Source organism: Chiloscyllium plagiosum, unplaced genomic scaffold, assembly GCF_037043375.1.
Source record: "Chiloscyllium plagiosum isolate Xiang-an unplaced genomic scaffold, Cpla_swu_hap1 HiC_scaffold_8, whole genome shotgun sequence".
Taxonomy (NCBI): Eukaryota; Metazoa; Chordata; class Chondrichthyes; order Orectolobiformes; family Hemiscylliidae; genus Chiloscyllium; species Chiloscyllium plagiosum.
In genome coordinates this window covers 104819849-104835518 of record NW_028270146.1, presented here as the reverse complement: position 1 = coordinate 104835518, position 15670 = coordinate 104819849, and the positions used below count along the sequence as shown (strand labels likewise).

General features: G+C 42.3%; 1 protein-coding gene across 2 annotated transcripts in view; it reads left to right on the top strand.

The window, feature by feature from the left end:
• Positions 1–15670, top strand: part of cdan1 (codanin 1) — a 130406-nt gene that overhangs the window by 52033 nt on the left and 62703 nt on the right. For both annotated transcript variants that reach the window (XM_043698388.2, XM_043698387.2), the window contains exons 9-11: positions 2376–2465; positions 3627–3702; positions 4521–4726. In XM_043698388.2, coding sequence (XP_043554323.2) covers positions 2376–2465; positions 3627–3702; positions 4521–4726 — 372 coding nt within the window. The remainder of the gene's footprint in view (positions 1–2375; positions 2466–3626; positions 3703–4520; positions 4727–15670) is intronic.

Genomic DNA, 15670 nt, shown 5'->3' with positions numbered 1-15670 from the left:
AATCAAGAACAGTCAGAATTTTTTTTTAAAGGGAAGTCATGTTTGATTAACTTGATTGAATTGTTTGAAGAAGTGACCAGGTGTGTTGATGTAGTCTACATGGACCTCAGCAAGGCTTTTAATCTGGTCCCACATGGGAAACAAATAGCAAAGGTAAGAGCCCATGGGATTTAAGGAAATTTGGTGCAACTGGCTGAGTGACAGGAAGCAGAGGGTGATGGATGATGGATTTTTTGTGACTTGAAGTCTGTGTCCAGTGGTGATCCACAGAAGTCAGTGTTGGAGCCCCTGCTGTTTGTGTTCTATATAAATGATTTAAACTTGAATGTAGGAAGGTTGATCAGTAAGTTTGCAGATGATACAAAAATTGTTGAGTGGTAAATAGTGAGGAGAATAGCTTTAGATTGAAAGAGGATGTTGATGAGCTGGTCAGAGGCAAATAGATTCAATCCAGAAGAAATCCAAAACTACAGGTTTAAGGTGAAAGGGGAAAGATATAAAAGGGACCTAAGGAGCAACCTTTTCACCAGGAAGCTGGTGGGTGTATAGAATGAGCTGCCAGAGGAAGTGGTGGAGGCTGGAACAATTACAACATTTATACTTATGTAGATGGGTATATAAATGGGAAGGTTTGGAGGGGCATAGGACAAATGCTGGCAAATGGGAGTAGATTTATAAAGGATATCTAATCAGCATGGGCGAGTTGTTTCGAAGGGTCTGTTTCTGTCCTGTTTATATCTATGACTGTATGGGCAGTGATGCGATTAGATTAGATTAGATTACTTACAGTGTGGAAATAGCCCCTTCGGCCCAACAAGTCCACACCGACCCTCCAGAGAGCAACCCACCCAGACCCATTCTCCTACATTTACCCTTTCACCTAACACTACGAGCAATTTATCATGGCCAATTCACCTAACCTGCACATGTCCTGCACATGTTTTGGACTGTGGGAGGAAACCGGAGCACCCGGAGGAAACCCGCACAGACACAGGGAGAATGTGCAAACTCCACACAGACGGTTGCCTGAGGTGGGAAATGAACCCAGGTCTCTGGCGCTGTGAGGCAGCAGTGCTAACCACTGTGCCACCCCATGGGCAAGGCAAATAACGTGTGGAATGTATGATGAATGTTAGGTCCCTGGGAAGCACACAGGATCTGAGGGAATTTGGTGTGCATGTCCACTGGTCCTTTAAGGTATCAGGATATGTGGATAAACTGGTTAAGGTAATACATGACATACTTGCCTTTCATAGCCGAGGCATATAATTTAAGAACAGGGAGGTTACGCTGAAATTATATAAAACTGGTTAGACCACAGGTGGACTATTATGTTCAGTTCTGAAATCCACATGTAAGGCAGGTATGATAGCATTGAGGAGATTTACTTCAATATTTTCTGGGCTGAAGAATTTGTTATGAAGCTGGATTGGATAAACTGTTTTCCTTCGAGCATAGGAGCTTGAGAGAGACATGATTGAGATGTATAAAATTATGGGGGCATGGATAGGGTAGACGGAAAGAAAATTTCCCTTCGTGGAAGGATCAGTGGGCATACATTTAAGGTAAGGGAAAGAAGGTTTAGAGGAAATGTGAGGAAAATCTTTTTCTTACCCAGAGGGGGTGATGGGAATCTGCAACTCATTGTCTGTGAGGGTGGTAGAGGCAGAAACCCTCCTAATATTTAAGAAGTATTTAGATGTGCTGTTGCGATGCCAAGGCATACAAGGCTACAGGTCAAGTGCTGGAAAATGGAATTAAAATAGTTTTTGATTGATGCATGCCTGAAAGGCCTTTCTCTCTGCTGTAGATCTCTAACTTGTAGCAGGGATATTTCTAACTTATCCACAACAAGCCATTGTTTGTTTAGAAAGGCTAAAATTAATCCAGTCAGTGTTACAAGATGGTTAATATTTCCACAGGTTGCTTTCTTGAAATAAAGAGCTGTAAAAGGACATAATTTATAAAGGTATAAAGCTCCTTTGTCAGCTACCTGACGAGCTTGTACTTCCAATTAAACCTGTTGGACTATAACTTGATGTTTGATTTTCAAACTTCATCTTGTACGAATGGAAACAAATTACATTTTTCAACTACTATTCACTAATACATTTCTCCTGGACTCCCTGTTGTACTTGTTAGTGATAAGTAGAACATTTCTGCTTTCATCCTGTAATATCACTTCCTAATTTTGAAGTCTTCTAGGTCGCTCTTCAGAATCAGCTTCATAATCAAGGCTTAATTTTACAATGATGTTTTTGTACTATTTCTGTACACTTTTATGTTTAATCGAAGTATAGAAATAATGCATTAAGATACAATGGTCCTTCAATGGATATATGATTTAAGAGCATTATCTCTTAACTATCTTTTAGGGATGTCTTTTATGAATTGCTGCGTGAGTGGGAGGACAAGCATGCAAATCCCAGTTGGGAATTCGAGAAAGCTCTGGGTCTGCGAATCAGGTACGACAGAATATTGCCATTTGGGTTGGAGTGGGGATCAGTCATCTGGAAACAGTTGGCATACACCCAGGGTGGTAGGTGGGCGAAGGATTGAGCAAATTAATTTATTTGTAAGACTGGTTTGGGTGTGTAGCTTTGACAAAAGAAAATCAGTATTAAATATTTCTTTGTGTAGTTCTGGTATGATGCATTTTCTAGCTGATCTGAGGACAGTGTTAAATTGGTAGATTCAGAGCAGATTTGGTAGCTGTAAACTGGACATTCATAAGGTGAAGTGGATTATTGGGAGCAGCAGACTGTATTCAACCACAACTGAGCGCTTGAAGTATACCTCATGCAAGCTTTATTGTAAAGCATAGGGATCAACACTGATTCAATGGGGAGTGCAGGAGTGCATGCTAGAGCCAGCACCCACCTAAATATGCAGTGCATACCTTGTGGAATCATTATCAAATGCAACAGTTCTGCCACATTCAAGAATGTATAGTGGTAGACAATTAAACAACTTTCTGGAGGAAGAAAAGGCTGTGCAAGCATCTCCATCCTCCGTGATGAGAGAACCCAGCACATCAGTTTAAGGGATATGGCTGAGGCATTTGCATCTGTCTTTTGTCAGCTATGGAATCCCTACAGTACGGAAAGAGATCAATTGGCCCACTGAATCTTCATCAACCCTCTAAAGAGCAGTGGTAATAAATTTTCAGATCAACATTCAAGAAGCTGTTTACTGAAAGAAATAGTTTATGTTGGAATTAGTCAATGTGAACTTACCTCACAGCTCTCTTCACTTCAGCATGAACGTATGTACCCAGTTAATGCAATTGATTCACATAACCCAAACTCTCGATGCTTTTCCCAGTAATTTTTTGTACCAAATTTGTGATAACCTCATGATGCATCTGCAAATCACTCCAAGAAGAAAACAAATACTGATCCTTCGAGCTTTGAGAAGCGAGTTGTTTAGAATTAAGTGGAGAATCCAGGCAGAAAGGTGACTAAGCAGGCGATTGTATAAGATTGTAAGAAATAGGCACAGGATTAGGCGATTTGATTCCTGAAATTTGCTCTGCTATTCAGTAAGGTCCTGTCTGATCTGATGTTGAGCTTAACTCCACTCCTATCAAATCCCTCTTCTGAATGTTTTCAACTTTTTTGTTCTAGGAATATGATGGTGAATCTAAGCACAGCTTGTAACCATAATCACTTTGCAAGGCTGTTTCAGAAACAGTTGGTAAGGGTGAGTACGTCGTTTATGTTTACAGCACCCTTAATTATTCTCAGATCTGTCAAAAAGTGATGCAGAAGCTTAGGTAATTTTCCTGAATAAGTACTTTGTTTTCTTAGTACTAAGGATATCTAAAGGAAAGCAGAATGGCAATCCTTTCATATAATTTGTATCTGAGATTCTGTAGCTGAAAGGTAAGATGAAATTCAGTACAGTATTTTCAGATTTAATTGTTGTACTCAATGTAACTTAAATGTCTGACTTTTGAAAACAATTATATCGAAAAGATATTCACCTGCTGAAGTTTTGTGAAATGACTTAAAGTTGGTTACTACAGAAAAAAGAGCTGTTTATTGTCACATCTAATGGCATAAAGAATGGCATAATTTCAGCACAGAAAGGTTACTTAGCTCAGTTTGTCACCTCACCATATCAGCAAATCGTTTATTCCTTTCTCCCTTCTGTTTATCTCATTTCTCCTTAAAGAATCATTGTTAATTCACCTCAGCCACTCCATGTTTCACTTGCTTACCACTTTCTGGGCAGGCAAGATTTTCCTGAACTCCATCTTGGATTTATAAATGACTGCCTTATGTTGATGACACTAAGTAAATGACAGAAACAGGGATACCATGGATTTGTACCCGCATTCTGCTAAATTTGATCTCAGTGCATTTGAGTTAGAGAGGATCATGTACTTTCTTCAAGTACAACTGTTTACCACATTAAGGTTTTTGCAAAACAATTTAGTCTTTGGAACTGTTGAGTTTTATTTTAATTCAGATATACACATCTAGATTTATCAAAAATCCTTCATATTACTCTGATAGATGTATAAGGGTGCAGCTGGAGCAGTTGCAGGCAGTGAACATCCTGACCAAGATGTGCTGGATATGTTTGGGACAGACAACCTAACCAAACTGAAGCGGTTGCAGGAACGCTTTGTTGTGCCTCAAAGTATTGGGGGGCCGTGTCCCCCTCCAACTTTCTCTGGATGCCAGCTGTTCTTCAAGGACTTCCTTGTCTGTGCGGGAAGGTTGGTTCTCATTTATCTTTATTAGCTTCTGCTCTGGGAATAGAAATTCATTGTGTTCAGTTCTTTGTATAATATTATGCTGAACTCAGCTTCACTACCTCATGTGGTAAAGCAATCCGTAAATTAAAATTCTGCATTTAAGGAATGAACAATCTCATAAACTCTTCCATTCTACTGTTAATTCTCTGATTTGTGATTAATTCCTCTGTACTTGGTACCTTTAACATAATGAAATGTTCCTAAGGGACGTGAGCAAGACTCTGGCCGTTAGGTGATGTAACCAAAAGATTTGTAAAAGTGGTATGTTTGAAGATGTCTTGGTTAGATGGGCCAATGGGCCATAGACTGGCAGCATGAGTTTAATTTAGGTAAATATGAGGTGCTCAATTTGCAAAGGCAAATCAGAGCAGGACTTGTACACTTAATGGTAAGATCCTGGGAGGATTGCTGAACAGAGACCTTGGAGTGCAGGCTCATAGTTTCTTGAAAGTGAAGTCCTTAGTTGACAGGATAGTGAAGAAGGCATTTGGTATGCTTTCCTTTATTGGTCAATGCATTGAATATAGGAGACGGGTGGTCATGTTGCGCTGTACATGACTTTGGTTAGGCCGCTATTGTAATACTGTGTTCAGTTCTCGTCTCTATGCTATAGGATGTTGTGAAACTTGAAAGGGTTCAGAAACAATGTACAAGGATATTGTCAGGGTTAAAGGGTTTGAGCAATAGGGAGAGGCTGAATAGGCTGGGGCTATTTTCCCTGGAGCGTTGGAAGCTGAGGGGTGCCCTAGTAGAGGATAATAAAATCATGAGGGGCATGGACAGGATGAATAGCCAAAACTAGAGGGCATAGATTTGAGGTGAGCGGGGAAAGATTTATGGAATGAGCTGTCAAAGAAAGTGGTAGAGGCTGGTAGAATTACAACATCTAAAAGGCATCTGGATGGGTATATGAATTTGAAGGGTTTGGAGGGATATGGGCCAAATGCTGGCAAATGGGACTAGATTTATTTATGATATCAGGTTGGCATTGACAAGTTGGACAGAATATCCTGTTTCCCTGCTGTACAGCTCTATGACTCTAAGTATCTTAAAGGAAAAAAACAGTATGGAGTCTCAAATATGAGTAGGGAGGACATTTTGCAGTTCGCTGCCTGTGGATCTGCTGTGTGCGGTGCTTGTGACCATACTTCTGGAAGGATGTTAATGCGTGGAAGCAGTTCAGAGAAGGTTTACTCAATCAATACGTGGAAGGAGCAGATTGCCTTAGGAGGGAAAAACTAGTCAGGCTAGGTCTGTATTCTTTGGTGTTTCAAAGAAACATTGGTAACTTAGAGTTATAGAGATGTACAGCACGGAAACACACTCTTCGGTCCAATTTGTCCATACTGACCAGATAACCTAATTTAGTCCTATTGTCCAGCACTTGGCCCATATCCCTCTAAACCCTTCCTATTTATATACCCATCCAGATGCCTTTTAAATGCTGCAGTTGTAGCAGCCTCCACCACTTCCTCTGACAGCTCATTCCATACATGTACCACCCTCTGCATGAAAAGGTTTCCCCTTGGGTCCCTTTTTATATCTTTCCCCTCTCACCCTAAACCTATGCCCTCTAGTTCTGGACTCCCCCAAACCAGGAAAAATACCTTGTCTTTTTTTTACCCTAGTCATGCCCCTCATGATTTTATAAACCTCTATAAGGTCACCCCTCAGCCTTCGATGCTCCAGGGAAAACAGTCCCAGCCTGACTTAATTAAAACGTAAGATTCTGAGGGAACTTAACCAGGTGGATGTGGAAAAGATGTTTCTTGTGGGAAAATCTAGAACTAGGGATCATAGTTTAAAAGTAAGAGGTTGCCCATTTAAAACAAAGACGAGGAAACATTTTTTCCTCTGGGGTTTGAGAGTCTTTGGCATTCCATTTCTCAAAAGACAGTTGATGCAGAATCTTTAAATATTTTCAAGTAAATAGATTCTTGATTATTCGGATATTCAGGATGGTAGAGGTGAGGTTAAAATCAGATCAGCCGTGATCTTATCCGTGACGAAAATAGACTGGAAGCAGAGCCTAGTGGGGAAGACAGTCGAGCAAAAATGGCAGGAGTTTATGGGTATAATTGAGGACACTGTACAGATGTTCATCCCCAAGAAAAGAACGATTATCTGGGGAGGGATTAGACAGCCATGGCTGACAAAGGAAGTCAGGAAATGTATTAAAGAAAAAGAGAGATCCTATAAAGTGGCCAAGAGCACTGGGAAATCAGAAGATTGGGAAGGCCATAAAAACAAACAGAGGATAACAAAGAGAGAAATAAAGAAGGAGAGGATCAAATATGAAGGTAGAGTAGCCAGTATTATTAGAAATGATAGTAAAAGTTTCTTCCAATACATAAGAAATAAATGACAGGCAAAAGTAGACATTGGGCCACTTCAAACTGATGCTGGAAGCCTAGTAATGGGAGATAAGGAAATGGCTGGAGTACTGTGGTGTAAAATTATGTCCCAATACATGTGTGAATCATAATGTAACACATGTATTGGGCCAAGCAGTGGAATGTGGTGAAAGGGTTAAAATTGTGTCCCAATACATGTGTGAATCTAACCGGAATGGAGGTGTTGCTTAGTCCCGTGTGAATCTTATTACACACCTCCCCGTGTGAATCTTCTTATCTGTATGTAACCAGAATGGAATGTGTTTTTTAGCCTTGCTCTGCTGTTCACATGAATGTTTATATCTGGAAAAGAGTATATCAGCTGGAAAAGTCTCCAGTTCGGGGAGTCTGCTCTGGGGTTACGTTTAACCGCCGAGCGTGGGTTGTTGGCAACCGCTCTACGAGAACTGACGGCTCCCAGTTCCGGTAACATGTAGAGTGAGTATAAGCCAGACCCAGGAGTCTGCTCCGGGGTTACGTTTAACCGCCGAGCGTGGGTTGTTGGCAACCGCTCTACGAGAACTGACGGCTCCCAGTTCCGGTAACATGTAGAGTAAGTATAAGCCAGACCCGTTGTATGAGACCTGGTTGTGGCGACGCTGCGGGGAATAAAATGCTCATATTCTAGCAGACTCGCCTCTTGGTCGTTTGTTCTGTGTCAGACTACTCTCCTACGAACCTGACCTTGAGAATTTTTTTAAAACATTTTGGCGCAGCGAGCAGGGTCAATCGCAATTGAGGAGAGATTTTGATACAGAACAATGTTTTGGAAAAAGACTAAGAAACCAGAAGAACAAACTGTGGAGGTCCCGACCGTCCCGGGATGGCATGGATGTGGGCATGTACGTGGCAGTTTGTTTGAGAAATGGTGGGGGGCGACCGGAGGAACCCCAGGGTCGCTGCTGTCCACCCTTGAGAGGATCCCAGTCCTGCCGAAGAACCCCTTGCCTGGGGTACAGCGGAGGATGTGGGCATGTCATGGATGTGGGCATGTCCAAAAAGCTGAAGCGGAGTTAACAGAATTGAATGGGATTGAACTGAACTGAACTGAGTGGAACTGAACTGAATTGAACTGAAGTGAATCAAATTGAACGGAACAAAATGGAACTGAGCTAAATTGAATTGAAATGGACGGAACTGAATTGAACACAATTGAATTGAACTGAACAGACCTGAACTGAGCTGAATTGAACTACACTGAATTGACTGAACCGAAATTAACTGAAACGAATTGAACTGAATTAAGCATAATGTAACACATGTATTGGGCCAAGCAGTGGAATGTGGTGTAAAATTATGTCCCAATACATGTGTGAATCATAATGTAACACATGTATTGGGCCAAGCAGTGGAATGTGGTGAAAGGGTTAAAATTGTGTCCCAATACATGTGTGAATCTAACCGGAATGGAGGTGTTGCTTAGTCCCGTGTGAATCTTATTGCACACCTCCCCGTGTGAATCTTCTTATCTGTATGTAACCAGAATGGAATGTGTTTTTTAGCCTTGCTCTGCTGTTCACATGAATGTTTATATCTGGAAAAGAGTATATCAGCTGGAAAAGTCTCCAGTTCGGGGAGTCTGCTCCGGGGTTACGTTTAACCGCCGAGCGTGGGTTGTTGGCAACCGCTCTACGAGAACTGACGGCTCCCAGTTCCGGTAACATGTAGAGTGAGTATAAGCCAGACCCGGGAGTCTGCTCCGGGGTTACGTTTAACCGCCGAGCGTGGGTTGTTGGCAACCGCTCTACGAGAACTGACGGCTCCCAGTTCCGGTAACATGTAGAGTGAGTATAAGCCAGACCCGTTGTATGAGACCTGGTTGTGGCGACGCTGCGGGGAATAAAATGCTCATATTCTAGCAGACTCGCCTCTTGGTCGTTTGTTCTGTGTCAGACTACTCTCCTACGAACCTGACCTTGAGAATTTTTTTAAAACAAGTACTTAATAAGTACTTTGCATCAGTCTTCACAGTGGAAGACATGAGTAATATCCCAACAATTAAAGGGAGTCAGGGGGCTGAGTTGAGTATGGTTGCCATTACAAAAGAGAAAGTGCTAGAAAAGCTAAAAGGTCTTAAAATTGATAAATCTCCTGGCCCCGATGGGCTACATCCTAGAGTTCTGAGGGAGGTGGCTGAGGAAATAGTGGAGGCGTTGGTTAAGATCTTTCAAAAGTCACTGGAGTCAGGGAAAGTCCCGGAAGATTGGAAGATCACTGTTGTAACCCCCTTGTTCAAGAAAGGATCAAGACAAAAGATGGAAAATTATAGGCCAATTAGCCTAACCTCGGTTGTTGGTAAAATTCTAGAATCCATCATTAAGGATGAGGTTTCTAAATTCTTGGAAGAGCAGGGTCGGATTAGAACAAGTCAACGTGGATTTAATAAGGGAAGGTCGTGCCTGAGAAACCTGTTGGAATTCTTTGAAGAGGTGACAAGTAGGTTAGACCAGGGAAACCCAGTGGATGTGGTCTATCTAGACTTCCAAAAGGTCTTTGATAAGGTGCCACACGGGAGGCTGCTTAGTAAGGTGAGGGCCCATGGTATTCGAGGTGAGCTACTGGTATGGATTGAGGATTGGCTGTCTGACCGAAGGCAGAGAGTTGGGATAAAAGGTTCTTTTTCGGAATGGCAGCCGGTGACAAGCGGTCTCCCGCAGGGTTCAGTGTTGGGGCTGCAGCTATTCACGTTATATATTAATGATCTGGATGAAGGGACTGGGGGCATTCTAGCAAAGTTTGCCGATGATACGAAGTTAGGTGGACAGGCAGGTACTACCGAGGAAGTTGGAAGGCTGCAGAAGGATCTAGACTGTTTGGGAGAGTGGTCCAGGAAATGGCTGATGGAATTCAGTGTGAGCAAATGCGAGGTCTTGCACTTTGGAAAAAAGAATACAAGCATGGGCTACTTTCTAAACGGTAAGAAAATTCGTAAAGCCAAAGTACAAAGGGCTCCTAGTCGAGGATTCTCTAAAGGTAAACATGCAAGTTGAGTCCGTGATTGAGAAAGCAAATGCAATGTTGTCATTTATCTCAAGAGGGTTGGAATATAAAAGCACCGTTGTGCTACTGAGACTTTATAAAGCTCTGGTTAGGCCCCATTTGGAGTACTGTGTCCAGTTTTGGTCCCCATACCTCAGGAAGGACATACTGGCACTGGAGCATGTCCAGCGGAGATTCACAAGGATGATCCCTGGAATAGTAAGTCTAACATATGAGGAATGGCCGAGGATCCTGGGATTGTATTCATTGGAGTTTAGAAGATTAAGGGGAGATCTATTAGAAACTTACAAGATAATACATGGCTTGGAAAGAGTGGACACTAGGAAATTGTTTCCGTTAGGCGAGGAGACTAGGACTCATGGACACAGCCTTAGAATTAGAGGGGGTAAATTCACAATAAAAATGCGGAGACATTTCTTCAGCCAGAGAGTGTTGGGCCTGTGGAATTCATTGCTGCGGAGTGTAGTGGAGGCCGGGACGCTAAATGTCTTCAAGGCAGAGATTGATATATTCTTGATGTCACAAGGAATCAAGGGCTACGGGGAGAATGCGGGTAAGTGGAGCTGAAATGCCCATCAGCCATGATTGAATGGCGGAGTGGACCCGATGGGCCAAATGGCCTTACTTCCACCCCAATGTCTTATGGTCTTATGGTAAGAGCATGATTGAGAAATTTTGCAAATGATGTGAAAATTTGCTATGTGGTTGATAGTTGAGCAAGAAAACTGTAAACTGCAGAAGTTGGGCAGAGAAGTGAAAAATAAAATTCACTCCATAAAAGTGTGGGGTAATGCACTTGAAAACAAACAAGGTGAGGAAATACATTGTAAGTTCCAGGGTACAGAAGTGTGGAGGATCATTAGAATCTTGAAGTACCTGACTGAAGATCCCTAAAGGTTGCAGGGCATGTAGATAATGTGGCCATAAAAGCATATGAGATACTTTCCTTTATTGTCTGTGGGAGAAAGGGGCTTATTCTAGGACTATACAAAACTTTAGCTAGGCCACTACTAGAATACTGAATGCAATACTGCAGTACAGGAAGGATGTGATCACACGAGAGGCAGAGATTACAAGGATTTGCCAGAATTGGAGAGTTTTAGCTAAGATACGATTGAACAGGTGATACTTGTTATTTTGGATCATAGGAGGTTGAAGGGAAATTTAATTGAAGGGTCTAAATAGATTGAATAGGAAGGGCCAATTTCTTTTCATACAGCTCCATATCTTGAGGGTGGGGGGTGTGATTTAAAGTAACGGGCAATAGGACCACAGGGGACTGAACAATGTTTGTCGGTGGAATTTTGAAACACTCTGCCTGACAGTGGGAGGGACAGAATTGTAAATGCACTTGAAGTGCAGTAACCTTAAAAGCCCCTGACCAAGAGCTTAAAAAGTTGAATTTAGGCTGGTATCTCCCTTTCATCTTGCTTGGAGAGAAGGACCAAATGGCTTCTTTCAGTGCTGCACATCTCTTTAGATCTTATTTTTAGATCTTGTCCTTATGATTTTAACACAGTATTTCTACAGGTTCTCCAATACTGACTGTCCAATCTAAAGCCTATGTGTAAGTTATTTTATGTAACTTTTGAACACCTTCTATGAATTCCATAACAATGCAGATGTCTCATGGTGTTTTTATGATAACCAGTGTTGGAAAGCACAACTGCTAATGCTGAAACAATAATATATGATAAAGGATAAGAGGCCAGAATTGGAGGAGTGTTGAGTATTCTAAGGATTGTAGGGCTGAGGAAAGGTACAGAGATGGGGGACAGATGAGGAATTTGAAAATAAGGATAAGAATTTTTAAAATTGAAGCACTGGGATCCAGAGTAGGTCCGTGAGAGCAGATGTGATTGTTAAACAGGACTTGGTGTGAGGTTGGTTTCAGGTGAAATTATTTTTGTAGGGTGAAAGATGGGAGGCTGCATAGGGTTATTAGAATAGTGAAGACTCAAAGTAACAAAGCATGAATGAGAGCTTTGCAGGCAAATGAGGGCTTAGACTGTCTGTCAGTTAAGACACTCAGTTATAATAGTTTGTATTGCAATACTAGTACCAGATTGTGTTGAAGGAGAGGACGGATTGAACACAGCTTTCCCCGATTTTGGCCCCTACACTAGATTCTTTGTAGACAGGAAGTAGGAAGGTCCAAGATAGTGCCTGAACACTTTCCCGAAGCGAGAGTAAACTGGAATTGAGTGATCCATCTCCACCTGCAGTTACCTGTCTTGTTTATGGGATTTGTTTTTGTTTATTGACCACCTGCTGAAGAGCGAGACTTCGGAGAACTAGGAAGAAGGCTGAAAAGCAGGACGTCCAAGGTGGTTATCTCCGGTTTGCTTCCAGTCCCTCAGGCTAGTGTGGCCAGAAACAGGGAGATAATGGACTTGAACGTGTGGTTGGGGAACTGGTGCAGGAAGCAAGGATTTAAGTTCTTGGATCACTGGGGTATATTTTGTGGTAAACATAAATTCTACAAGAGAGACGGCTTGCACCTTAATAGGTTAGGGACCAGTATTCTGGCAGGCAGGTTTTCTACTGCAACACCGCTACATTTAAACTAAGTAGCGGGGGGGAGGGGACAAGCTGGATGTTTAAAAAGGAAATTGAAGGGAAAGTTAGAACAAGAGAAGTCAAGAAAGACAACTGTATTAATGAGGCAGAAAACTCGGAAAGGCATCATGCTGTAAGGTTGAGTGAAATAAGGGTTGATTGGAAGGGTGAGAGCAGTCACAAATTAAAAATACTATACATGAATGCACGAAGCATTAGACATAAGATGGATGAGCTTGAGGCTCTTTTGGAAGTTCGCAGATACGATATTGTGGGGATAACTGAGACATGGCTTCAAGTGGACAGGGCCTGGGAAATGAATATTCAAGGATACACATGTTATCGTAAGGACAGACTGACGGGCAGAGGGGGTGGGGTGGCCTTGTTGGTAAGGGACGATATTCAGTCCCTTGTGCGGGGGGACCTAGAGTCAGGAGATGTAGAGTCAGTGTGGATAGAGCTTCGAAATACTAAGGGTAAAAAGACCCTCTTGGGAGTCATCTACAGGCCCCCAAACAGTAGTCTGGATGTTGGATGTAAGTTAAATCAGGAGCTGAAATTGGCCTGTCGCAAAAATGTCACTACAGTTGTTATGGGGGATTTTAACATGCAGATAGACTGGGCCTCAAGAAGGAGACTTTGTGGAGTGCCTCAGAGATGGATTCTTAGAGCAGCTGGTGCTGGAGCCGACCAGGGAGAAGGCAATTCTGGATCTGGTATTGTGTAACGAACTAGAATTGGTCAGAGACCTCGAAGTGAAGGAGCCATTGGGAAGTAGTGACCATAATACAATAAGCTTCAATCTGCAATTTGAGAGGGAGAGGGTACAGTCAGAAGTGTCAGTACTTCTGTTGAATAAAGGGAATTATGGAGCTATGTATGAGAGAGGAGCTGGCCAAAGTTCAATGGTGCAATTCCTTAGCAGGGATGACCGTGGAGGAACAATGGCGGATATTTCTGTGTATAATGCAGAAATTGCAGGATCAGTTCATTCCTAAAAGGAAGAAAGATCCCAGGAGGAGGCATGGGCGGCTGTGGCTGATGAGGGAAGTAAAGAAACATATAAAGTTAAAAGAGAAAAAGTATAACATAGCTAAGATAAGTGGGAAAACTGAGGACTGGGAAGCTTTTAAAGAGCAACAGAGGATTACTAAGAAGGAAATACGCAGAGGAAAAATGAGGTAGAAGGTAAACTGGCCAAGAATATTAAGGATAGTAAAAGCTTTTTTTGGTATGTGCAAGGCAAAAAAATGGTTAGGACAAAAATTGGGCCCTTGAAGACAGAAACAGGGGAATATATTACTAGGAACAAAGAAATGGCAGAGGAATTAAATGGGTACTTCAGATCTGTGTTCACTTGGGAAGACACAAGCAATCTCCGAGGTAACAGTGGCTGAAGGACCTGAACTTAAGGGAATTTATATTTGCCAGGATTTGGTGTTGGAGAGACTGTTAGGTCTGAAGGTTGATAAGTCTCCGGGGCCTGATGGTCTGCATCCCAGGGTACTGAAGGAGATGGCTCGGGAAATCGTGGATGCATTGGTGATTATTTTCCAGAGTTCAATAGATTCTGGGTCGGTTCCTGAGGATTGGAGGGTGGCTAATGTTATACCACTTTTTAAGAAAGGTGGGCGAGAGAAAGCAGGAAATTATAGACCAGTTAGTCTACTTCAGTGGTGGGAAAGATGCTGGAGTCTATTATAAAGGATGAAATTACTGCAGATCTGGATAGTAGTAACAGGATAGGACAGAGTTAGCATAGATTTATGAAGGAGAAATCATGCTTGACTAATCTTCTTGAATTTTTTGAGGATGTAACTATGAAGTTGGACGAGGGAAATCCAGTAGATGTAGTATACCTGGACTTTCAGAAAGCTTTTGATAAAGTCCCACACAGGAGGTTAGTGAGTAAAATTAGGGTACATGGTATTGGGGGCAAAGTACTAGATTGGATTGAAAATTGGTTGGCTAATAGAAAACAAAGGGTAGTGATAAACGGTTCCATTTCGGAATGGCAGTCAGTGACCAGTGGGGTACCGCAGGGATCCGTGCTGGGACCACAGCTTTTTACAATATATGTTAATAATATAGAAGATGGTATCAGCAATAACATTAGCAAATTTGCTGCTGATACAAAGCTGGGTGGCAGGGTGAAAAGTGATGAGGATGTTAGGAGATTACAGGGTGACCTGGACAAGTAAGGTGAGTGGGCAGATGCATGGCAGATGCAGTTTAATGTGGATAAATGTATGGTTATCCACTTTGGTGGCAAGAACAGGAAGGCAGACTACTACCTCAATGGAATCAATTTATGTAAAGGGGCAGTACAAAGAGATCTGGGTGTTCTTGTACACCAGTCAATGAAGGCAAGCATGCAGGTAGTGAAGTAGGCTAATAACATGCTGGCCTTCATAACAAGAGGGTTTGAGTGTAGAAGCAAAGAGGTACTTCTGCAGCTGTACAGGGCCCTGGTGAGACCACACCTGGAGTATTGTGTGCAGTTCTGGTCTCCAAATTTGAGAAAAGACATTCTGGCTATTGAGGGAGTGCAGCGTAGGTTCACGAGGTCAATTCCTGGAATGGCAGGATTACCTTACACTGAAAGACTGAAGCGACTGGGCTTGTATACCCTTGAGTTTCGAAGATTGAGAGGGGATCTGATTGAGACGTATAAGATTATGAAAGGATTGGACACTCTGGCAGGAGGAAACATATTTCCACAGATGGGTGAGTGCCGAACCAGAGGACACAGCTTAAAATACGGGGTAGACCATTTAGGACAGAGCTCAGGAGAAACTTCTTCACCCAGAGAGTGGTGGCTGTGTGGAATGCTCTGCCCCAGAGGGCAGTGGAGGCCCACTCTCTGGATTAATTTAAGGAGTTGGATAGGGTTATGGAGATAAGGCAGGAACAGGATACTGATTAGGAATGATCAGCCATGATTATATTGAAT